Source organism: Penicillium hispanicum (genome assembly GCF_028827665.1).
Source record: "Penicillium hispanicum strain IBT 35686 chromosome Unknown utg000003l_segment0_segment0, whole genome shotgun sequence".
Classification (NCBI taxonomy): Eukaryota; Fungi; Ascomycota; class Eurotiomycetes; order Eurotiales; family Aspergillaceae; genus Penicillium; species Penicillium hispanicum.
This window is the reverse complement of record NW_026623195.1, coordinates 3,679,966-3,703,059: the sequence shown is the minus strand read 5'-3', so window position 1 is coordinate 3,703,059 and position 23,094 is coordinate 3,679,966. Positions and strand designations below refer to the sequence as shown.

The 23,094-nt window shown below is 53.4% G+C and overlaps 11 protein-coding genes across 11 annotated transcripts; 7 read left to right on the top strand and 4 right to left on the bottom strand.

Annotated features, from left to right (window-relative positions):
- Positions 1-930: 930 nt before the first annotated feature.
- Positions 931-1,937, top strand: N7459_003783 (uncharacterized protein; the record flags this gene model as incomplete). Its single annotated transcript, XM_056942967.1, has 2 exons — positions 931-1,080; positions 1,161-1,937. The coding sequence occupies 2 exons, from the start codon at positions 931-933 to the stop codon at positions 1,935-1,937; spliced, it is 927 nt and encodes a 308-aa protein (XP_056802850.1).
- A 1,327-nt stretch (positions 1,938-3,264) lies between these two features.
- N7459_003782 (Major facilitator superfamily domain general substrate transporter) lies at positions 3,265-5,303 on the top strand (the record flags this gene model as incomplete). The annotated part of the gene is made up of 4 exons (XM_056942966.1): positions 3,265-3,530; positions 3,608-3,878; positions 3,955-4,297; positions 4,372-5,303. 4 exons carry the CDS (start codon positions 3,265-3,267, stop codon positions 5,301-5,303), a joined length of 1,812 nt encoding a protein of 603 aa, XP_056802849.1.
- Positions 5,304-6,215: 912 nt separating this feature from the next.
- On the bottom strand, positions 6,216-7,758 carry N7459_003781 (uncharacterized protein; the record flags this gene model as incomplete). Its single annotated transcript, XM_056942965.1, has 3 exons — positions 6,216-7,136; positions 7,197-7,568; positions 7,624-7,758. The coding sequence occupies 3 exons, from the start codon at positions 7,756-7,758 to the stop codon at positions 6,216-6,218; spliced, it is 1,428 nt and encodes a 475-aa protein (XP_056802848.1).
- Positions 7,759-9,012: 1,254 nt separating this feature from the next.
- Positions 9,013-9,634, top strand: N7459_003780 (uncharacterized protein; the record flags this gene model as incomplete). Its single annotated transcript, XM_056942964.1, has 2 exons — positions 9,013-9,033; positions 9,158-9,634. 2 exons carry the CDS (start codon positions 9,013-9,015, stop codon positions 9,632-9,634), a joined length of 498 nt encoding a protein of 165 aa, XP_056802847.1.
- Positions 9,635-9,811: 177 nt separating this feature from the next.
- Positions 9,812-10,318, top strand: N7459_003779 (glycosyl transferase family 90 domain-containing protein; the record flags this gene model as incomplete). Its single annotated transcript, XM_056942963.1, has 2 exons — positions 9,812-9,847; positions 9,935-10,318. The coding sequence occupies 2 exons, from the start codon at positions 9,812-9,814 to the stop codon at positions 10,316-10,318; spliced, it is 420 nt and encodes a 139-aa protein (XP_056802846.1).
- Positions 10,319-10,446: 128 nt separating this feature from the next.
- On the bottom strand, positions 10,447-11,947 carry N7459_003778 (uncharacterized protein; the record flags this gene model as incomplete). Its single annotated transcript, XM_056942962.1, has 5 exons — positions 10,447-10,528; positions 10,585-10,658; positions 10,736-11,740; positions 11,795-11,839; positions 11,891-11,947. 5 exons carry the CDS (start codon positions 11,945-11,947, stop codon positions 10,447-10,449), a joined length of 1,263 nt encoding a protein of 420 aa, XP_056802845.1.
- Positions 11,948-12,460: 513 nt separating this feature from the next.
- On the bottom strand, positions 12,461-13,498 carry N7459_003777 (uncharacterized protein; the record flags this gene model as incomplete). The annotated part of the gene is made up of 1 exon (XM_056942961.1): positions 12,461-13,498. The coding sequence occupies one exon, from the start codon at positions 13,496-13,498 to the stop codon at positions 12,461-12,463; it is 1,038 nt and encodes a 345-aa protein (XP_056802844.1).
- Positions 13,499-14,760: 1,262 nt separating this feature from the next.
- N7459_003776 (uncharacterized protein) lies at positions 14,761-15,243 on the top strand (the record flags this gene model as incomplete). The annotated part of the gene is made up of 1 exon (XM_056942960.1): positions 14,761-15,243. The coding sequence occupies one exon, from the start codon at positions 14,761-14,763 to the stop codon at positions 15,241-15,243; it is 483 nt and encodes a 160-aa protein (XP_056802843.1).
- Positions 15,244-15,825: 582 nt separating this feature from the next.
- N7459_003775 (DUF2406 domain-containing protein) lies at positions 15,826-16,264 on the top strand (the record flags this gene model as incomplete). The annotated part of the gene is made up of 3 exons (XM_056942959.1): positions 15,826-15,943; positions 16,011-16,100; positions 16,155-16,264. 3 exons carry the CDS (start codon positions 15,826-15,828, stop codon positions 16,262-16,264), a joined length of 318 nt encoding a protein of 105 aa, XP_056802842.1.
- Positions 16,265-18,147: 1,883 nt separating this feature from the next.
- On the top strand, positions 18,148-20,006 carry N7459_003774 (glycoside hydrolase family 72 protein; the record flags this gene model as incomplete). Its single annotated transcript, XM_056942958.1, has 5 exons — positions 18,148-18,222; positions 18,299-18,336; positions 18,405-18,430; positions 18,514-19,242; positions 19,303-20,006. The coding sequence occupies 5 exons, from the start codon at positions 18,148-18,150 to the stop codon at positions 20,004-20,006; spliced, it is 1,572 nt and encodes a 523-aa protein (XP_056802841.1).
- Positions 20,007-21,858: 1,852 nt separating this feature from the next.
- On the bottom strand, positions 21,859-22,923 carry N7459_003773 (uncharacterized protein; the record flags this gene model as incomplete). Its single annotated transcript, XM_056942957.1, has 1 exon — positions 21,859-22,923. The coding sequence occupies one exon, from the start codon at positions 22,921-22,923 to the stop codon at positions 21,859-21,861; it is 1,065 nt and encodes a 354-aa protein (XP_056802840.1).
- Between the last annotated feature and the right edge of the window lie 171 nt (positions 22,924-23,094).

Below are 23,094 nucleotides of genomic sequence, written 5' to 3'. Positions count from 1 at the left end.
AGAGTATACGCCGGAAACTAGCGAAGTGTGTAGATGCTTAGGCTTAGAGCGGAATATCGACGTTAAGTGACGGCGATGCTATATATAGCTGCCAGAAGCCAGTAGAGCGCGTTAACAATATGTGCAGAGGATTAAAGGACTTGAAGACTCGCAGTCGTTCAATCGGATCAAGGACGTAAAAAAATTTTAAACCCAGAGAACCCTGGCGAACGGAGATATGCTACCAGTTGGTACGATGTAAAGACGTAGAGAAGTGTAATTGATTAAGTAAGTAGCGGACGGCTACGTGATAATGACTATTAGGGATCACCTGATCTAGCTCCGTAACAATATCTTTATATATATTCTAAAATTAAAATAGTTCTACTAAAGTTATATAAAATAAGAACAATTAATATTAAGTATATCTAGGGTTAAAAAGGGTAGTATTATTAAATACTAAATTAGGAAAGATAATATTATTAAATACTATAGTAGGTTAGTTATAGGTCTATTCTACTAGCTACTATAGCACTAAATAAGGTATCTTTGACTATTAATATCTACACCAAACCATATATTATTTATAAATAGAGAGTGTATTTTTGTAGAGCTGGCTAAGCCCTACAGGATAGTACTTTTTATGATGAAAAAGAGCAATATTAGATGGTGGTCCGTTTCCCGAAATTTGGCCTCTAGAATATAGGACACAGTGTAGTCATGTCGATGCTTAGAGGATACTGACTATCATAGCGACACCACTTATAGCCCGATCGGGCTGTTCTACAACCAAAATAGGTTGACTAGCGAAAGAGGCTAGATTGGGTAGGAGCTGCGAGCGAGGCGTCATCGCTCTCGATAGCAGCGTCGCCCCACATGGCACCGTGGGGTTTAAAAATGAACAGCCATCCGCCATTGCTTTATCCCTGCGCGCTTTCCGATCTCTTCACGATGGCTGCAACCAATGACCCTTCCAATGCTCAACACCAGCTGCAATGGTATGACCCGGATCTCGAGGAAGTCAATGCGCACATGCGCCACTTACTCGAGACCTACTCCAAGATTCCACCGACCGACGTAGTCCCACATATCAACAAGATTGTACGTTCTACCCGCTCGATTTCTCTTCCCGGGTGGTCGCGATCGTCGACTAGATCTGGTCAATTACCTCCCAACCTCAGATGACTATCGCGATGCCACTCGTAGATGACATTGACACCGATGGTCTGGTCAGGATCAATATTAACCGCCTCTTCCAGCGCGCTAGTGGATTTGCCTCCAATCCCTATCCTTGCATCGGTTATTACCGTTTTCTAAACCTCACGCTTCTTGGTCATCCGTTGTATCAGTCGATCATATCGAGGCTCGCATCGAACCCATCGGCACTTTACATCGACCTCGGCTGCTGTTTTGGACAAGATATGCGGCAGCTTGTCCTTGATGGAGTTCCCTCCTCACAGCTCGTGGGCGTTGACATTGAAGGCCCGCTGATCCAGCTCGGCTACGATCTCTTCCGGGACCAGCCAACGCTCCAAAGCAAGTTTGTGATTGCGGATATCTTCCAGGGCGAAGCGCAAGGAGAGTGTTGGACGGGATTAGTGGCCAAGGGGGCAGACGTGGTCCACTGCTCCGCATTCTTCCATTTGTTTCCCCTCCAGGAGCAACTTCAGGCGGCCAAGATCATTGGCCGGCTGGTGAGAAAGGGCGGAATCATTGTGGGAAGGCAAAGTGGAAGTGTGAAGCCGGCCGAACTTCCAGCCATCAAGCCCGGCAGTACCAGTTTCAGACACGATATGAAGACCTGGGTCGAATTGTGGGAGCAGGTTGGGGCGGAAACAGGCACTCGATGGACGGTTGACGGGTCTCTCGATCAAGTGGGCATCCAAGTGGGAAAGAAGAGTGCGGTGGAAGATGAGAATTCCCGACGGTTACTGTTCACGATTACACGCGAAGAGTAGGAAAGCGGTCGATCAAATGCCCCGTCATCTCGGACACGGGTGAGAGACGCATCAATATTGAATCCGACCGATATTGATTCGAACCGATCGGTGTGTGGATACTGGTTGAATGAAAAACCTGTCAGAGCGAGAGTAAAACTAGATCCGATAGGGTGTTAAAGACCAGGTCCGAGATGGATTGCATGATGGTTGGTTGCATCGGTAACAGTCACTGTGACCGTGACCGAGATCTGATAACTTTTCGCCCAACAGAACTTCTCCTTTTCTCTTCCTCGCTGCACGGCAGCCCACCACTTTGACCCTCAACCCTCGACCCAGTTCGCATCTCTCTGATTCGCTGGAGCCCGAGTCGCTCCACAATTCATCTCCCGTGTGCAAAGGGGGCGTCCGGGGCGAGGACGACAACTCCATCATCACTCATCCACTCACGCTGCGTTCTGAAAAAGACCGCAGCCCACCATGGCCCACCGGCGTCCACTCGCCGTGCCCCACGATGTGAACAAGCCCTGCGTCCGGCGGTTCCAGAACCGGTCACTCCAGATAAGATCGAGCATCTGATTAGATCCAGATGCCCAGCCCAAGTCGGAAGGGGATATTGAACCTGGTGCATGCATCCCTCTTGAAGAAATATCCTCGAGGAAGCCTCTCGAGCCGTGACTGGCCACTCCTGGGCGATCACTCGTACGACGGCCTGGGCGAAGTTGCAACATCAAATCCAGGGTCTTTCCCCAAGCAACCTCGACGGGGAGATCATCTTCGAACGATCGTGCGCACCAGGTACATATCCCAAGGCAACCCCGCCCGAGAATGCGTCTGGGATGGAAACCGGTTCGCCATGACTTGCCTTCTCCTTACCCAAATCAGTCTTCATTGTGGAAACGGGGAGCGTACATAGGACCCTCGCGGTGCGTTGACCCACCCATCACTGGTCACCGCGCACGCCGATCGCCCCATGAGTCTCAGGTGAGCTCGACGCGCAAACTCTGCATCTCATGCTTTCATTCGGGCTTCCCTACTTTTCCCTAGCCCCCTGGTGGAGCTGGAGGGCACCGTCGCAGGGGCAAAATCGTGCTATTGGCGTGCATAAGCAAATTGTGGCCCGTCGCCAAGCCTAAAACCCCGGCCTTAAGTGGTCGTCGACTGCGCGTGCTTTCTTAGTGACCGCACCAAAGCATCCGACTTCGGTGCTTGTTCTCTATAAGGGCAAGGATTGCCCTCGTCTTCAAGCCTTTTTTTTCAGCTCGAGATCCCTGGATCCTGATCAGATCGTGTCTCGTCGATCTTGTCCTCTTCTCCCCTTCCGCTTCTCTTTCCAGCGTTTACCACAATGGCGGTAACGCAGATGCGCCCTCTGCTGCGAAGGGCCCGAACTTTCTTCAGTCGCAAGTCGGCCGATCGGACAACTGTGTCAGTTGACCCCCATCACATCGGCGAGTCAACGGAGACGAAAGATCCCGCCGCCACAGACAATGTGGTGGGCTGCACGAACAATGAGTCCCAACTGCCGCAGGACGGCCTGCAGCATGGTGTGAGCGATGCAGAAGCCATAGCATTAACCTGGTCGAAGAAAACGCTGGTCCTCGTCTTCATCAAGTATGCCTCTGTACCTACCGGACCTGCGCCTGGTCCCTGACCGACCTGGGACAAAAGCTAATGCCATTGCCCGCCAGCATCTGGTTCCTATACTTCGTGAATGCCTTCCAGTCCTCAGTTTACGATACTTTATCTCCTTACGTCGCTAGTTATTGGGAGTATCACTCACTCTCGGGCCTGCCAACCGCCATCGCCGATGCTTGTTCCGCTGCCATCTTGCTTCCCACGGCCAAATTGATGGACACCTGGGGCCGTCCGCAAGGCTTCCTTCTCATGACATTTTTTGCCACTCTGGGTCTAGTCCTTCTGGCCGCGTGCAATAGCTTCTCGCTCTATTGCGCTGCATACGTAAGTCGGAGAGCCGAGCGCCCCCCCCCCTTCGCCCTATCTGATGATACAAAGTACTCACCAGTGCCAATATTAGACTTTCTACCAGCTCGGATTCATGGGGATGGAGTATTGTGTAGACGTCGTCACTGCCGATTCGTCCAAGCTCCAGAATCGAGCCTTGGCGTATGCGTTCACCTCTTCGCCCTACATCATCACTGCATTTGCGGGACCGAGCGTCGGACAGGACATCTACAACCAGATCACCTGGCGCTGGGGGTTTGGTATTTGGGCTATTATATTCCCTGTCGTGGCCGCTCCCTTATACTTTATGCTGAAGCACAATCTCAGCAAGGCAGAGCATAATGGACATTTGGTCCGAGAGAAAAGCGGTCGCACCTTTTGGCAGAGTGTCTGGCACTGGACGATAGAATTTGACTGTGAGTTGCGCCGTCCGATCGATTCCCGTCTCCATTTCACAGGGCTTGGCGTGCTGATGACCACATTATGATAGTGATTGGTGTGGTGATCTTTACCCTAGGTCTGGTGCTGTTCGAGCTTCCATTTGACATTGCCGACTATGCCCCCCACGGTTGGCAGTCGGGCTATATCATCGCAATGCTCGTGGTCGGATTTTCTATGCTATTCTTCTTTGCGATTCACGAAAAGTGGTTTGCACCGAAGCCGTTGCTTAGTATGAGCTTCCTCTCCGACCGGACTGTTATTGGCGCCTGTCTTCTCGATGCCACCTACCAGCTCTCTAACTATTGCTGGAACTACTATTTCACGTCCTGGCTCCAAGTGGTCAATGATCTTACGCCTGCCGAGGCCGGGTATATTAACCATATCTTCGATATCGTCTCTGGGGTACTCCTTCTGTTGGTTGGTTATATCGTTCGCCGAACCGGCTACTTCAAGTGGCTATTGTATATTTCCGTTCCGCTCTACATCTTGGCTCAAGGATTGATGATTTACTTCCGCCAGCCAAATATGAGTGTCGGTTACCAGGTGATGTGCCAGATATTCCTTTCTATCGGTGGCGCTATCTTCATTATCGTGGAGCAGCTCTCGATCCTAGCTGCGGTCGATCACCAGCACTTCGCTTCTGCCCTTGCTCTGTTGAATGTCGTCGGCACGATTGGCGACAGCGCCGGTCTCACCATTAGTATGACCATCTGGGAGAACACCTATCCAAATGCTTTGATGAAGTATCTGCCCGAGTCAGCCATGTCGAACTTTGACATGATATATAACGACCTCCCAACACAGCGGGGGTATCCGATCGGAACCGCGACACGGATTGCTATCCAAAAGGCGTACGCCTATGCCGAACTGCGTCTACTTTCTGTCGGCACGGGTATTATGGTTCTGGCAATCCCTTGGACCCTGATGATCAGAAATATCAACGTGAAGGAAAAGCCCCAGGTCAAGGGCACCATTTTCTAAGATTTGGGGGGTGCGAGGATGCAAGAGGCACGTCCTAAGCGTTGCATAGACTTCGTGCATTTAGTCCCACGAGTTCAATAGGCTTTTTCGATTCTGTCCTTTAGTTTGTTTAAAATTGATGATCACTGCTAATCTTGAATGCTTCCTTCGCCCAGCGGCGTGGTGTCTTTTCCTGCCATCTCTGCTCAAATACAAAATTGCTAGTCTTGATATGTTCAAGATATTCCTTAAGCGTATTATATCTCAATCAATGATTCTAAACTGAATACTTCGTAAATGTTAGTTACAAACTCTTTTTCGATAAAAAAAGCATTAGATTGGTACTAATATCGTCCGATAGAGTCAATACATAGCAATTAGAACAAACATATCGTGGAGACTCCACACGGGCAGCTCCTACAGTCCAACCTGTTTCATCGAGTAACCGAAGCAGCGGCACCTGCAGACGCCGATTTTGATGTTCTAGACGGACTGGTCGTTGTGGCCGCTGCAGACGTAATTGCAGAACACCGCAGAGAACCCCAATCATGTACCGAAACGGAGACAAAATTCTATTTCCGATTGTCGATGGAACTGCCCAGTCAGAAGCCAGGTGTCTTTTTAGGGCGGCTTAGTGATGATCTCCAGGGTCACATTAGCGAAGCACATCCATCTACCCTTCTTGGTGGTAGCCGCAGCACGTCGATAAAACACCCAGCAAGCGTCCCACTTTGCCCGAGAGATCTGATTCGATGAACGTCTCTTTTCTGTGAGAACAATTGGGTAATACCTGGATTGGACTATATCCTCCTAGATTCGGGGTATTGGCATCGTTTGAGCTTCTTCCGGGGCACCAAAGTCCACCAAGACGCAGCCACTGAAGTTCCTCAAAGGCTGAACTAGTGTTGATAATCTTCCAACGTATTCAACGTTCTAATTCTTTCCCATCCGGTAACCCTTTTCTTCAAGGAATTCCTCCAGCAGTCGATCTTCCTCTGCGAGATCGAGATGACTACTTTCCGGCAGCAAACGGTAAACCAGCATCCCAATGATTGCTACTCCGCCCGCCAGGTAAAAGGTCGAGTTTTGACCGGCGTTCTGTTCAAGAGGAGTAAAGCATTCTGTCCCCACAGCTGCGCCTGTTCTGCCAAAGGCCGTTGCGATCCCATAGCCCATCCCTCGCATGGCAGTGGGGAAGCACTCGGAAGAAATCAGCCCAATAGTAGCCCCGGGGCCCATATGGCCAAATGCCTGCAAGAGGCCATAAAGGACCACAAACGCCGCAATATGTTGGGAGAGTTTCGAGTACGTGCCACCAATGATAAATCCCAGGACAACATACCCACCGAACCCCAGAATCCCGGTGTTTCGTCTTCCAATGGCATTGGTCAGCCAAGCCCCGATGAGAACCCCCGGGACCGGGAGAACGGCAAGCACGACCTGCCAGATGGCGGTCTTGCGGATATCATGATCTCTCACCAACGACGCGATGATAGTGCTGGACATGATGCTATTGGGGAAGTTGATGAAATCATATAAGAAGAACGCCAGCGAAGTGGTCAGGATCCGCCGCCAATACCGGCGGGCGAGGAGCAAGTAGAGCCTTGCCGATCGACGCTGGTGCCGGAGATTAGACCGGTGGAAGAGCGACGAGTCCACCATGAACATGCGCAGTATCATCACAGCAACGGGAAGGATAATCGCGATAGAATAAATGGCGTGGAAGGTAACAGTGAGATCGTTGTCACTGGCGACCAGACAAATCAAATAAGTGATTTGTAAAATCGGACCGGCGAGCGTTGCCATGAGCGACGTAAAGGACACAAAGAGAGGGCCGCGGTATGCTTTCAGGACCTACATCGGGTCGGCAAGATGCCCCTTTCGTTGCGTTTGAGTGATGGGGAGTATACATACATCGTCTGACTCCTCTAGACCCGCAGCCGCACTCGGAGGATATTCCCCCCCTACTCCAAAGCCAGCAATTCCGCGGGCCACCACAAAGTACCACAGCATGTTCTGGGATGGGCGGACTTGAAAAGCAAACACCGACATCAATGTACCGATTGCGACCAGAGATGAGGTGAAGAGCAAGCCCGCTCGTCGGGAAAACATGTCGGAACTATATCCCAGAACGACTACACCCAGGATGGCTCCAATGATCACGGAGTTACTGATCCTGGTTTTCATGTCGGATGGGTACCCACTCGAGCCGAGGAGCTTCTTGAAGATCACATTGGTCGGGTTCGCCAGTGTGTTTTGGAACCCGTCGCTGAAGTTGGCGATGTACTAGGTCACCGTTAGAAACGAAAAATGCCACTTCCTACCCAGCTTGCAGACATACACAACTTAGAATGGTGACATTGCTTTGCCATTTCGTGGGTCGATACGGATCCTCCAGTCCGCCCTCGGGCTCGCTTCTGACGATGACGGTGTTGGGCTCCTGGGTCCCGATCTTGTCACCGGCTAGGCGAGACATATTCTTTGCCGGGCGGGGATCTCGTGGTGTTGGACGAGGATTCTACGCGAGGGGGAGTGTCAGAGAGAGGAGCCCCTCGCGTAAATAAAGATCGAGAAGATTGAAGATTGGAGGCGAGGACCTAGTCCGTCACCCCGGACCATCCAATTGGCCATTCGGGCCCGATGCCGGATTGATAAGGGCGCGAATCGTATCTGCGGTAAAAATTCTACCTCGCCCGCTCCGACCCGCACCGGTCGATCATGCAGTTCCGCGGAGATAAAAACCGAATCACGGTTATCAATCTCGTCATGGAAAAATCCACACTATCAATCAGGAACCATGGGCAAACCGACAGCTGGTTATGGCTAAAAAGGCATGATGAAAGCTCTCAAGAGCGACTTGCCGAGACGTCGGTCTTGCGGGGATGGGCGACAAGTTGACTTGAAGGGAAATTGGCGATTGTTGCTTCATGCGAAGACACGGTGCACAAAGATGAAGACCACGCTGAAAATGGAGATCTGGTATGTGCCCAGGAGAAGCAAGGCTCTGCGACCGATTGAATCGCGAGCATAGAGGTTGTCGCCCGATCGTGAGTAGTGAACGCTGACAGAATCAGCCACCGATCGCTGTGGATCAATCGAGTCAGCACACCTGGCAGATGGTTCACGATAATATTCACACCACATGCCTGCTGCATGAGAGAAATACCCCCAGAGCGTTTTCCTGGGTCGTCTGAATTGGCCGACACCACTCTCGGTTTTCCTACCGAGAGGATGATGGTGGGGGGTGAAAGATCTCGCTCTCAATGACGGAGAGTTCTGGCTGTTGTTGATGGCGGTTCAGCGCCTGAGGCAACTGTTTCAACCACCAAAGATCAATCTATCAATCTCTGCCACTTCCTGTTCACCTCTACACAATTGTCCAGAATCTACCCTCGCTCATCGATATATATCGATCTAGACCTCAGAGGTTCTTGTCACCTATCGCTTGCTCGTCCGGGAAAATGCAGAGTAGCAATCTGAACTCCAGAAAGGTCCATCCGATCTTCTCGCCTCCTCACGAAGCAGAAGTCACCATTTGCCTCGGCGTTGTTATGGCAATTGTCAGGCGTGCAGATTAACATGCCGAGCATTCCAATGCATTCATTCCCCTGCCCAAGTGTCGACAGAAGGGAGGTGGCCGATTCCCTAAAGCAGCATATGCGAAGCAATCCGGCATCCCTTGCGTGATCTTTCTATTGGACTCGGGGTTCCTGCCTCGCCGCATGCGGAAATGATGGGAAGAGCCGGGCCTGTGAGCCCATTGACTGACCGAGGGAATTGTCATTATCATGATTCAACGGGGGAAGCATAGCCGACTCCTGGATGGTTGATTCTCGTCATCCCAGAGTACCTTGCAAGCGCCGGTGACTACATAGCAAGACGCCCCGCCAAACAGACACCCAGGTACGGCGAGGCCGTGCGAGAAGAGCGATGCTCGTAACGACGAGGATCAATCGCAAACAGCAACCGGATTGACCCTCTTTTACCTGAACACAATTGACGAGCCCCGGGTGCTCAGCAAGTCCGGCTCCCAGCCCATCGACGTTGAGTTTATGGAAAGCACGGGGCGATCGATTGAGCCCCAGGTGAGGGATTCATGCAGGCAGATTCCGCGTGAAGTCACCAGCCGTCTCGGTCCGGAGAAGGACGTCTGTCAGTTCGCAGAACCGGGAAAGCTCCATGGCTTCATTGCATCCCCGAGTACTTCCTCATATACCCACTCGATGGCTCCTATCTTGAGCTTTGGTCGCATGTCCGCGTTTGGCGATATTCTGATCCCCTGTCCCTGCTATGTCGCTCACCCTCTCTTGGAGGAGGATCAAGTGCCCTTGGAGAAGAAGGCCGGCTTGTAGTGGCGAGGATCTTCGACAGGGGGCAAAGCGCTGCGCTTCAATTGGATGTATGGACACCGGCAGCGGTTTGTCGCCTTTGTCCACTCGCTCCAAAATACAGCCAAAGTGATCGACGCAGCCGCTACTTTGGTGCCCCGGCCGGCAATCTCGACGAAAACCGGATCCGCCTTTTTAAGAATGCGTTTGATGTCCAGATGGGAGGATACAAAAAATGTGAGCAGGGTGGGGATCGCACCGCCTGTCAGGACATAGAGCGACTTCTCGACCTAGAGAGCTTTGAATCGGAAGATACCTCCCTAGGCTACCGATATCTCTTTTGACCTGGATGGAAACAGCATGAGCACACGCTTCCACCGTCTTCTGTCTCGCCAGGCGGTCGTCTTGAAGCAGACCTGGTTTCAAGAATGGCATGACGACCGTCTCGTCCCATGGGCCCACTATATCCCGGTGACCATGAGCATGGAAGAGCTTCCAGCATTGATGGACTTTCTCGTCAACGATCCAGTGGGCGAGCGACTCTCAGAGGAGATTGCGCAGGCGGGCAACACTTGGTCGCGACGGGTTCTGCGAGAAATTGACATGTCGATCTACATCTACCGACTTCTGTTGGAACTGGGAGAAGTCTACGGCTCCATAGACCCCTCTGAGCCCGGGTTTCAGGCGGCAACGGACAGGATTGTCTGATCATCTCCATTGCCTAGAGAATATGATCGAAAGGGTGGTACTTCGAAAACTGTTGTGGTCGGATGTTCCTTTCTTTCATTTTAAGATAACCGTAATAGACGGCTCATTAAGGGTACTCCTAGGATTTCTCATATGTGATATTGCCGTGGATTCTCGACGGAGATGCCCAGCCTTTGCCACATTGCTTCCACGTTCATATCTTCTTGGCCACTGGAGTAACTGTGAGTCTCATTGCAGGTGATGTCGTCACATCCAGGGATACTTACTCGTGCTTCTCGTTAATCCACGGCTCGGTCTGGCCCTCGGCGTCATTCGGGTTGCGGAAAATCACGTTGTATTTCTATCGATGGCGATTAGATGGTGACGTTGAAGACGCCCGATGTCAGGCTGCGGCGACAGCTTTCCAAGCCAACTTACCATGCCTAGGGTGAGATGGATGGCCCCGGGGCCTTTGACGAACTGATGTTCCGGCGTACGTCCTTCGATCAAGGCGTGGATATTTTTCGCCGCGACCGCCGCTTGCGCCGCGCCCGGCCGGGCTGCCTTCTGGGCCCCTGTATCGGCGATGTCCCCGACCGCGAACATGTTTGAGTACTGCTCATCCAGGAACTGCATCGTGGGTCGGATTCGAATGAACCCATTGTCGGGGTTGATCACGGACGGACCTCCGGGCGTCGACGGCAGCTGAGCGACCGGCTGGTTGTTGGGGGTTTGTCCTGTTGCCAGAATCACAAAGTCCGTCGACTCGGCCGTGCCATTGGTGAGTTGCACGTCGAACCTGGTGCCGGCCGGGGGAAATCCACCAGGCGGGATGGTGACGCGGGTGCCCGTGATGAGTCGGATTCCCAACTCATCGAAGCGTCGCTGGATCAGCTCGTGGAATTGCGGGTGGAAGGTGGGCATGACGCGAGGGCGCGACTGCACCACCGTGACCTCCTTGTCCGGGTAGTACTCTTTGAGATCGGTGGCCATTTGCACGCCGACCGCGCCGCCTCCCACGATGAGGATGGAGCGTGAGGCCTTGATATCCGCCTGGTGCTTCTGGAGGTATTCGACCGAGGACGGTTTGTCGTCGAATTCCATCCCCGCGGGCTTGGATAGGCGGGTTCCCGTGGCGAGAACGACATATTCAAACGGAATCTGCTTGGAGCCCTGCCATTCGCGGTCGAGCTCGACGTGCTGGGGCTGGACGGACACAACCCGGGCCTGCACCACGCTGTGGGCAGTGGGATTGGGGACGGCGGAGAAGATGCCACTGTATGGAATGAAGGCTTTGTGCTCCTGGCCCGGGACAATCGCAAAACGAGGCTGTGCAACCACGTCAGCTGGCGAGATCTTCGGGCCTGGAGCTGGACGGAGGGAGGGGGGACTCACGAAGGTGAACAGATGGTGGAAATGACTGTGAGGTTCGGTGAGGAGAACCTAAGTGATAGTGTCAGTTCAGTCATTGCCGGGACTCGGGTTGGGGCGACTCACTCGGTGGGTGGGAGGGATCACTCGTGCGAGCTCTTGAGCGGTGGTCTAGATGCGCGGTCAATATTGACTAAGGACGAAAGAGCACAATCTACTTACCCGCCCAACAAACGAACCCCCGACGACAAGGATATTTCGAAGCGAGGTGCCGGCCATGCTAAATTCACGGGATGTGGACTGATGCCACAGCCAAGGGGACCAGGGCCCTGGCGAGATCTATATATACGCAGTGAGAAATCCCGGGGCCGATGAATCCGCTCTGTCTTATCTGATTAACGCCGAGCTGGATTACCTACTTGGGGAGGAAATGCCGAAGATCCGGGCCAGAATACATCCGAGCGTGTCGCCACTCGAGCATCCATAACTATACGGAACCAGTGAGCGCTTCGTTATTCGTTGAGGACGGGGAGTCATTGCTGTTTCCGTATATCCGGAGTTGGATCGATTGAGCCATGTTGACCACATCCTATAAAGCTTTCCATCACTCATCGCGAATGGAGGTAATGAAGATACAACTCTTAGGGGACAGCGTATTCCAAAGCAAAATAAAAGGTACATTATGACAAAGCATTAACCTAGACTCAAGCTCCAATGTGGTTTGTTCTTCATGGATCGAGAAGAAACCGACCAACACAATACGACCATCCGATCAACATCATTCATCTGGTATTACTTCAGGGTAATCTGCAGCACCTTGCCCGGCTCCTTGAAGACGCCCAAGACGGGAGCGACCTGGCCCCCACTGGTGCCGACATACAGAGTCTTCCGGTCCGGAGTGAGACGGCACGAGGTGGCTCCAGGCATCTGCGTGGAGAGTTGTCCTCCGGCAACCAAGGCGATCTGGCCGGATGGAGTGATGCGAACCACCGAGTTCTGAGGGTCGGTCGCGATATACGCCGTCCCATCCGGCGTCACATCCAGATTGTCGGGCAAGAAGCCGCTGGCAATGATTTCGTACTCCCCCACCGCGGTCGCATTCGCGTTCACCTTGACCCGACCAAACTCCATTCGCGTGGTGCTCGAGTAGTAGATGTAGTCGTCCACGAGCTTCAGGCCGTTGACTCCGAGTGGGAGTGCTTGCCCCTGGGCGGGCAGCATGGTCGTATCGTTCAACGCGATGCTGTGCTCGCCGGTCTGGGTGTTGAGCTTCCACACGGCCCCCTTGGGACTGTCGGCGATCAGGACCAGGTGAGAGTCTTTGGTGAAGGTGATCATGCCGTTCAGGGCTTCGGCTTCGGGGAGGGCGGCAATTTTCGACGCCGCAGGAGACAGGGCGCGCTCACCGTCCTTGGTCTCCTGCGGGCTGAAATCCAGCTGATGGACCGAGAAGGACCCGGCTGTCGGCGCATACGTCGCCGTCGAGAAGTTCCCGGTCACGACGGCAAACACGTCGTCGTCGATTTCGCTGATGCCAAAGCAGCCGGTGACGTTGGGGAAGGTATAGGCGCGTGTTGCATTGCCGCTGGCGACATCCACAGACCACACTTCCGGCACATCCAGGCGGGTCAGCAGCAGGTCTCCATTGGAGCGGAGGACAATGTTCGACACCCAGGAGCCGTTGTTGGGGAATTGAAAGAGCGTCTTCACCTCGACGCTGGGCTGGTCGTTTTGCGACGGGCTCGCGGCTTGCGTCGAGAACAGCGGCCACGACGCGAGCGCCTGTGGAAGAATGGCCAACGCGCCAATCCAGGTAGCGGGAGTGCGCATGGTGAAGGTTGCTGGGTTCGTGGGAGGTGCGAGGCTGGTCAAGGGGGATCTTTGTGACTATAAACACTGTCACCGGTATGGCCATTCTTCCCTGTCAGCAGCATTCTCGAGCACCGGGTGTGTTTATCGTCGTAAACCTATCCCTTCATTCCATCGGCGCATCTGCCGAGGCCTGTGGCTGGCTCGAACGTCCGTCAACTGTCGTACGTCGTATGCAAGAATTGCGGGAGATGACGGTTTGTTGCTCTCGTTGTGTTTTCGATCGTCATCATTCCGACGGGACTTCGCCATGGGCGCGCGGGATGTGGCCGATAGCCCTAGCTACAATCCTTGACTGACAACCAAACCATCGTAGAGAATTCCAGGCAATCGTCTTGGGTGCGAGAGAAAACAAATGATGCCAACGTCATGGTGGGATTGATCGGTGGGGCTCGTGGTGAAAAAGTTGCGAATTCGATCACCATCCGTGGGGATCCCGCTATATATATCTATCTATACTTCCAATGTTGTCAGCCACCACCCCTCCGGAACGAAAGCAAGGGCTGCATGAGGATCATCATCGACCAGTCCGTGATTTCCTGGCGGCATCTCGTGTGGTAACCAGACTGCAACACTCGTGTTCCAAGGCTCCATTCCTCCACCGTAAAGTATGCCTACAAAGACATCTCTCTAGACAATATCTGTCAACAAATGTCCTGGCCGGTACTTCGGCAACGTCTATAGGAATGAGTATCGAGCCGGCCTAGAGAGCGGTATGTTCAATCCTCATCCCGTTCAGAGGTCATATTCCACAGCGGACTGCTCCATACGGTTCAGAAATATACAATGTCCCTCACGTTACTTACGTATACAAGGACTGAGGTAACCTAGGATCGTCCGGCAACGATGGGCATAGCAACGCTTTACTTGACCGATCTTCCAGCAGCTCGAAACCTGAGGCTGAGCCTAGTGTTTGTCTCAGCGGTCGTACTACTCAGAAGCTCCGTTTAGGGAATGCTGGAGTACCAGTATCCACGTCGGGTCGGTGGCCAACCAGACCACAAAGCCACGAGCCGTGCACTCCAGCGGTATGGAGGGACATGAGCTGTTCTATAACATCCAAGGCGATGATTTCTCGGGGCTCGCGGTTGGTGATGGATCCTCCGTGTTGATGCAAGGCCGCAGATTTGATTCCCATTCCGACAAGTCATCCAGAGCGGCCGAGGCGACACTTTCAAGCACCTTGGACCCCAAACGGACCGCAGATCCAGACCCCGACCGTGATGGGAAGCCGAGAAAGACCACGAAACAAGCCGAATGTTTCGATTGCCCGTGTCGGGGGAGGAGGATTCAAGCCCCGGGCTGTCGAATGCACCGTCCCGTTTGCGCGAATTCAGTTGACTCGCGGATCGCCGATCGCCACTCGCAGAACTTGGCTGCCTGGCCCCCCCCCAATTCGCAGTCTCATTTCTCATCCTGGCCTGTGCGACGGGCGAACGACCGAGGCTAATCACTGCTGTCATGGAATCGCCCATATGAGACGTGACTTGAAGATCGTGCTGCTGCCATCGCGATGGGCCGCCTTGCGCTGCGGTGATGTTGGCGAGGGAATGCGAGACCCGCCGGAAGAGTCGGAAGTTTTCTATGACCTTCGCATGGAATGGGGGAAGTTCGTCATCTCCACCGAGCTGGACTTAACTCCAGACTGCATCTCTCCATCCCTCCATCCTCCGACCTGGTACCTGCATGTGCTTGGGCCGTGCTAGATCATCCCCTGCAGGTGTGCCGCCATTCGCAAGTCTACCTCGATCTGCATCGCCCCTCGGGCACCTCGATCACAGCCGTGTCGGAGCGGCACACCGGACCTTCAGCCACCGATGCTTGCGTGTCCCCGGGCGCATGATTGGCGTGGATGGATGCTAAGCATTCTGCGATGCCGCGCCTGAAGCGTGGCTGGCCACTAGGAGCGCCGTGTCTGGGGAGGAGCAACGTCATACCACGGAATTGGATGCTGGACATTGACCCGCGCGACGATCGCGATCGGCTTTACACCAATATCTGTGACAATCCGTCACTGTTGCCACAGCTTGCGTGACCTCACTGGGAGTGGTCCAGAGACATTGTATCGCCCTGGCGATCTATTCTTAGCTAAGGGGGAAGCATTGCCAGTTCCGGGATGTCGCACCGCTGATATATATAGCGGGGGAAGGACATCGCAGCCCCCGGAAATTCCCCGCAGTCAACTATATACACACATACAAGACACACCATCACCAGAAGAAATCAGTCGTGCTCTTTCCATCCTTCACAGCGGTTATTATTTGAATCCGACGACCCTACCCTCCAAAATGGGAGCTTCTCGTTCATCCAGTGACCGCACTGGCTCCATCCAGTCGCAGGATCATCCCAAGACTTCGCTGCAGAGCAAGGCCGACCCCAATATGGCTCTCTACGAGGCCCAGCCCAGTATGTGCTCCAGAGGGACGCGATAAGTGGTCAACCCGTGCGGGATCCATGCGATGAATGCTAATAGGCGTAGTGTCTGTGAATGCTCAACCGGGCGCCGAAAATGTCTTCTCGCTCCGCAGTATTCAACACAGGGACTCGGAGGGCCGACCCATCAGTAGGTCACACCAGACGATCGCTGTTTAGAAATTGAGTGCTAATTCGCATCTAGCGGATCCCGACCGTTCGAATCCCACTCGGAACCGTCTCGAGCGACCGCTGGACACGATCCGATCCTTCGAAGCGGCCATCGAAGCCCATCGCAAGCAAAACCGCATGTGATGGGGAGAAGTGACAGTCCACCCTATAATAAGACAAAACAACGACAAAAAAAAATCACGCCGTGACGAGAGTACAGGGATATAAACGACGACCTTTTTTTTGTTTTTCGACCGAGAACTCGAGATGTATAAGTACTGCTTTTGTTATACGGATTCGGGGGTTTGATTATTGAATGTAGTTATTGCAATTACAGTCTATGAAACGATTTACTCTGAGAGTTCTCCGATCATGCCGACAGCGAGGTGCGTACGTTCTCGACCGTAGTCAAGTAGAGTCCAATCGGTCAAATCGAGCTTTCTCTTTGGGTGCGTCTGGTGGAAGCGCGAGGCATCACAACGGCGAGATGATTAGGACCTCACGAGATCTATAGACGGGGACCATCAATCGGATCACCTTCCTCACCACGGACATACCGTCGATCGACTGAATATCATGTCGAATCCACGTGGAGCCATGATCCCCGGATCGACTGGCTTGGCAAAAGCTGATCATTATGCACCAGCCGAATCGAGTCTAATCTGCATCTATGGAAGTATACGGAGTATATACGGCTCCCAGTGCGGATCGGTTGAACACGCCACCATTGGTCCGCGTCTTTGATGGCTTCCCATGAAAGAATTATACCCCGTTTGCAGAATCCAATCGGTTGCATTATTCGAGAAGCGTCCGATCAGACAGCGCGAGGGACAAACCAGAATGCCCCCAACGCGGTAGCGCATCGCACTACCCCGGGGAGAAATTATTTCCGGGCGTGGAGCTATAAGTAGTCACCCTAATTTCCTGAACGATATGATATCCATGGATGATAAATAGGATTATTATTATTATTCTTGGGAGACTAGTCCACGATACTAGTCCGTAGTGGTCTAGAGGACTTCTCTAGTGTGGTATTCCACATCGAACCACTCCTTGAACTGCACGGCCAAACTAGTCGCCGGGGAACCAAAAGGCTGGCGATATAATGAGCCCCGAGTGAGCTGGTGATACATATTGACTCTGCTATTGAGACCAGCCGAATGCTCAGCAGCATGCATTGATACACCATGAATCATCCGTTCGAAGAGTGCGACGTGGAAGGCCACGCACTGCCGGCGCCATTTGCAGCCAACGAGGCCCCACCGCACCGCGTCAGCTTCCGCTTTTCCCTTCCTCATCTCCAGAATTCTTACCCAGCCGACCACGTCGTTTCGAATCAAATCTCAGGGAAGAAGACAATGTCTGAGATGACTGTCTCTGGCTTCTTGACAGTCTCCCTATTTCTCATGCGTACCGCTATACTGTGCACTCCCCCCGTGTGGACGACGCCTAGCTCTCGCAGCGCACTAACTAACGAGTCTTAGTCTGCAGAAGCCAAGATACTTTTAGTTAGTGGGGCCTGATGATTGGCCCTCGTCATTCGCTCGGGGCTACAGAACCGATTCGTCTCTACAGCCCTAACGCTAGTTGACGCGGTCCATCATCTCCGGCCTGGAAATGTTGACATCCGGGTGCCCGTCGTCGCCCAGATTTTGTTCAAAGCCCAGCCTCTTCAAGCGTTAGCCTGGTGGATGCCAGCTGGGTCGGTTGTACGCGTCCTCGCCCCCCTTGGTGGTCAGGGGCAAGGAGCAAATCATGTTGATTGGGAAGGCGCTCCAGGCTATTAATGGCTCCCGGGGGCGTAGCCAGCATGGCCATCTCATTCTTTGGCGCTGGTTTTCTCTTCCACTGGTCTTTTCAGACCTTTGAAATACATTCATTATTCCGCGCTGCTTCTTCATTATACAGTCTTTCGTTTTCTTCCCCACCCCGCCAGCTGATTCTGATTTCTCCCGGAGGCTTTCCTCCCGTCCATTCGCTAGATTCATCCTCGCGGTATCAGTTGAGCCCGCGATTCCTCTCCCATCATGAAGCTCTCTCTGCTGTCTCTGGCAGCCCTGGCCGGGTCCGCCGCGGCTTACCTGGACACTATCGAGATCAAGGTGAGAAGACGAGAGAAGGAAGATGGTGATATCCAGCCAGTTCCCCCAAGACTCGAGCTGACTGGATCATCAATAGGGCTCCAAATTCTTCTACTCCAGCAACAATACCCAATTGTAAGGCAGATTCCCGCTCCCGTGATGCTATATAGCCATGGATCAAGAATATGCTGACCAAGTGACAGCTACCTGCGTGGTGTTGCCTACCAGTGTATGTAGGCCGCGACCTGCCTTCCCGATCTCACACCGTCGGCGTGGAGGTCCGTTTATCTGGTTGATACTGACCCCGAGCAGACTCTCAGACTGCGGATCCCCTATCGGATGCTACTACCTGTAAGCGTGATATTCCCTACATGCAGAAGTTGCGCACCAATGTCATCCGGACGTACTACATCGACCCGACTGCCGACCACTCGGAGTGCATGTCAGCCCTGGCCGATGCTGGCATCTACGTGATCTCCGATCTCTCCAGCACCACCGAAGCCATTAACCGCAACGATCCTGTCTGGGACGTGGCTCTCTACGAGCGCTACACCAGCGTAATCGATGAGTTGTCCAAGTACAACAACACCATCGGTTTCTTTGCAGGCAACGAAGTCGCTAACAGCGCGTCGACCACCGACGGCAGCGCCTTTGTCAAGGCTGCCGTGCGGGACATGAAGGCGTACATCAAGGATAAGAACTACCGGTCGATGGGTGTTGGATATGCCACCGCCGATGTGTCGTCCATCCGGGTGGACCTCGCCAACTACTTCGACTGCGAAACTGAAGACCAGGCCGTGGACTTCTGGGGCTACAACATCTATTCCTGGTGTGGTGACTCCTCCTACGAAGCCTCCGGCTACAAGGACCGTACCGAGGAGTTCAGCAACTACACCGCCCCCGTCTTCTTTGCTGAATACGGTTGCAACTCCGTCACCCCCCGCAAGTTTACCGAAGTGAAGGCCCTCTACGGCGACGACATGGCCGCCGTGTGGTCTGGCGGTATTGTGTACATGTACTTCCAGGAGGCCAACAACTACGGTAAGTCCCCGTGAAAGCAGCTCAGCGAGCACTCGACCCGGAGACTGACTGTTCGCATAGGTCTGGTGTCTGTCGTCGATAGCACTAGTGTCAGCGTGATGGAGGACTTTACCTCGTACTCCAACGAGATCGCCACGGCCGACCCGACCGGCACCAACAAGGCTTCGTATACCCCGACCAACACGGCGCTCCAGGCGTGCCCTACGGTGGGCAGTGACTGGCAGGCCAAGGCCTCCCCGTTGCCCCCAACGGCCGACTCCAGCCTGTGTGACTGTGTCTACGATGCCTCGGCCTGCGTTCCGGACAGCAGTCTGTCGTCCAGCAAGCTCGGCAAGCTGCTAGGTACTGTCTGCGGCTACACCGACTGCTCTGGCCTGGATGCCAATGCCACCACCGGCAAGTACGGTGCCTACAGCATGTGCGGTGCCAAGGACCAGCTCGCCTTCATCCTGAACAAGTACTACAGTGAGCAGAACGAGGCTGCCACTGCCTGCAGCTTCGCCGGCTCTGCTTCCACCAAGGCCACCACCAAGGCCACCGGCACTTGCTCCTCGCAGATGAAGCAGGCTGGCACTGCTGGCACTGGATCCGTCTCGACCGAGGCCACCGCGACCGCGGACTCTAGCTCGTCCGGCTCCTCCAGCACCAGCTCCAGCGGCGGCGCCCCCATCACTGTTCACTCAGGCATGGCCTTTGGCTCCCTCCAGGTTGCTGCCTACGTGGCTACCGCGGTCCTGACCGGAATGGGCATGATTCTTCTATAGTCTTCTACCCAGGATTTTTTTGGTGTCTACACGTCGCTCTAATCCTGGTATTGTTTGATCTACTCAATCCCCATGGCGAGAGTGTCGCTTGTGCATTTCCATTTCTCTTTGCCTGTTTTTGTTTCTCATCCGGCTCTATCCAATCCCAAGCGTTGCATAATTGGAACGCAGCTGCAAATTTACATTCTTGGGATCTGTACAAAAGAACCAGGCTGGACGATAGACGGCAGGTAGCTTGGTATTTGGTGCCGCGTAATAGCCACTTGAACATGCAATTATTTCTCTAACCCACTTCATGAATAGAGTACTTCCGTGACTCATCCGAGTTCTCAATTCACACTCGTATTCGTCGAAATAGCTGGTAACTTTACGGGGTGGTTATCCTGCAATCTTTGGCCACCTGGTGAGATACAAGAATCTGAATAGGACACATGAAGCTGGCTATGTCACTGCAGAATAAGCCACTCAAGTAGGCACCTAACTCGAATACCTATCACTACCCCAACTCGGATGGTAGCAAGTACTACAACAACGGCAAAGGAGAGACCAAGTACACTCCGGCTGCTGCTCCGATCAGCTCCGAGAAGAAGTGATCGAGTGGGCAATACTCTACTCGACACAAGGAGGGTGCCGTGGAAATCATCATCAGGATCATGATCGGAGTCTGAGGTTCGGCATTTGAGATTTGGGGACGAAGTGATTTGATTTCTGGATCCTTTCTCCAGGCGACGAGGTCGTGACGGTCACTCGCATGGCTATTATCTGGATCTGGAGTCTGGGTATGGAGATTTGGGGATCCTGGACGAGCTGCCTCCTTGGGGAAATGGTGTTCGCTGCTTGCGATGTTTCGTAGCGAAGGAGAAGCAGATTGCTCTATCACATCTACTTCACATTGGTCGTAGGCACCCATTCGCCGAGGAGCGCATGGAAGAACTTCACCGGACCGCAAGTTTCTCGAGGTGTGGAACTTTAGGGTCGACCAAACGTTCTCTTCATTCTGGAGTCTGATAGGCTTCCAATGATGTCTTGTCTTCCAATAAGAACAATACCCCATCCGCTCTGCTTCTAGTTGATGCTCGAAATCCTGATTCTTCACCCTACAAATCTCTGACGACCCTCAGTTGAAGTCTGTGTCCATTGTGCCTGGATTTTGAGTGCTTCCAGCTTGTTCTGGCTTCCAGAGTTTGTTGCTCATAGCTATAGAAATGATCACGCAATGGCCATCTACATACGTTGTTCCTGTGCGTGTTCCTCTCCAGTGTGTGGGCCCAGTTAGCAGCTCAAATCACAATGGCAGGCCTGGGTCATGTCTGACAACCTCGTAGTCCATCTGAGGAAGATGTGGTAGATTTGTTGCCAGCTGCAGGCCTCTCACGTCCATCGACTTTGCAATTCGGTATGCATAGTGGATCAGGCACGGCCTTACGCCAGAAGTTGATCTAGGCCAAACGACAGAAAGCCACTCAATTTTCGCCTCGAGAGATCTGATACCTCCGACGACAGTATAAAATCGGAAGTGAAAGTAAAAGCCAGAAGAGATTCCACTGGCCATCAGACAAGCGGCAGTGAGTACCAGAAGAGCTAGGGGAGAAAGGTCAAATCACTTCTACAAAGTACTTGTGGAACTTAAGGACTTTTCTACGATAGATATTTCAGTCCGCAGCTTGGCATCATACTTGCGGCCACCGACAAACATTGACTCGAAGAATGGGGCTCAGATTTCTTTTTGCAGACGACACACTCTTGTCGGCAGCCTGTCAATGGAGGCATGCACACCAATTCTGGAATAGCTTCTTTCAGAGTATCACGAATACGGAGGTCCAGAATGTCCCCAAAAAAACCAACTACTGCATCAGGCATTCAACTCTGGATCCTGCGGCCAGACAACAGGAAATCCAAGCTCCTCTCGACGAGCTAGCGTGTTCTTTTTCCATCTCCAGAATGTCGGCACCCGTTCCTCTCGCGGCCAGACGTGGCCGAAGGTGTCGGCTGGGTCAGTAAACCGCTGTTCAGCGAGGGTCGCCCCGAGGTCGATCTCTGTCACCGTCCCGTCGACGATCATGCGAATTATACCGATTCGTTCGTAAAGGAATTTCCCATATTCTGCCGTATGGTATCCCATGTGTAGGAGGCCGCGGATCTCCGAAGACAGATACTCCGCCAACCACTCCGGCCGGGTACGATAATGCTCAAGCTGGGAGTACTTATCGCGTGCATCTGGGTGACGTTGGAAGCGATCAGCACCGTATTGTCGAACACGCCACATCCTGTACGTGATATGGTCCGGTGGATCGGGAAATTCCGACTCCGCCGATTGGAATGCGAGCGTGAGCACGTCGACGGAGATATCCCGGTCGTCGAACGTCGGATTGCCGAAAAAAGAGCTGTCCCCGGATGAGTCTGGAATTTTCTTTTCATCCACGGGCCCGTATCGGAAGAAACGCTCGAGCAGCGCGTAGAAGCTCCAGTGGAAGCCAAAGCGGCCGCCGGCACCCCCTAATAGCCTGGCCACGTCGCGAGAGAGAATGTGCCCGAAGAGTCGTATATCAACCCAGAGGGTGCCGATGCGGTTCGTCGTCCGCGGCACCGACAGCCATGTGGGGAAGAGATCGAGGTCATTCAAGACGGAGATGTCGAGGACATATGGGATTCTCGATGCTCGGCGGCCAAGTATCCACTTTGTTTCCACTGAAAGCTGACGATTGGTCAGAAGGAGAGGCAGACATGTCGATGGACAATGGGTAGCCCGTTGCTCATTATAGATCCCGCACCGGCCTCGCAGGGCTTTGTACTGGATATCTTGAAACTCCCTTCTCTGAGACTTGGAGGGTGCAGCGGGTGGCGTGCGACGGCTCCGAAGGACGTTTTCAATGATCTCTCCGCGAAGTTCCGTGGGGAGATCGAGCAGAGAAGGCATGCCCGCAGGTGTGAGAGTCGAAGATGTTTGCGAGCCGTGGAAAATGCGGCTTAGAAGTGGGCGTGGGGGCGGCGCGGGCGCGTTTGGCCTGAGGATGGAAGATGGCCTGGCGGGGTCGGTCAACCCGAGAACTACATGCCACAACACACATTCGTGGAAGGTGATTTATGT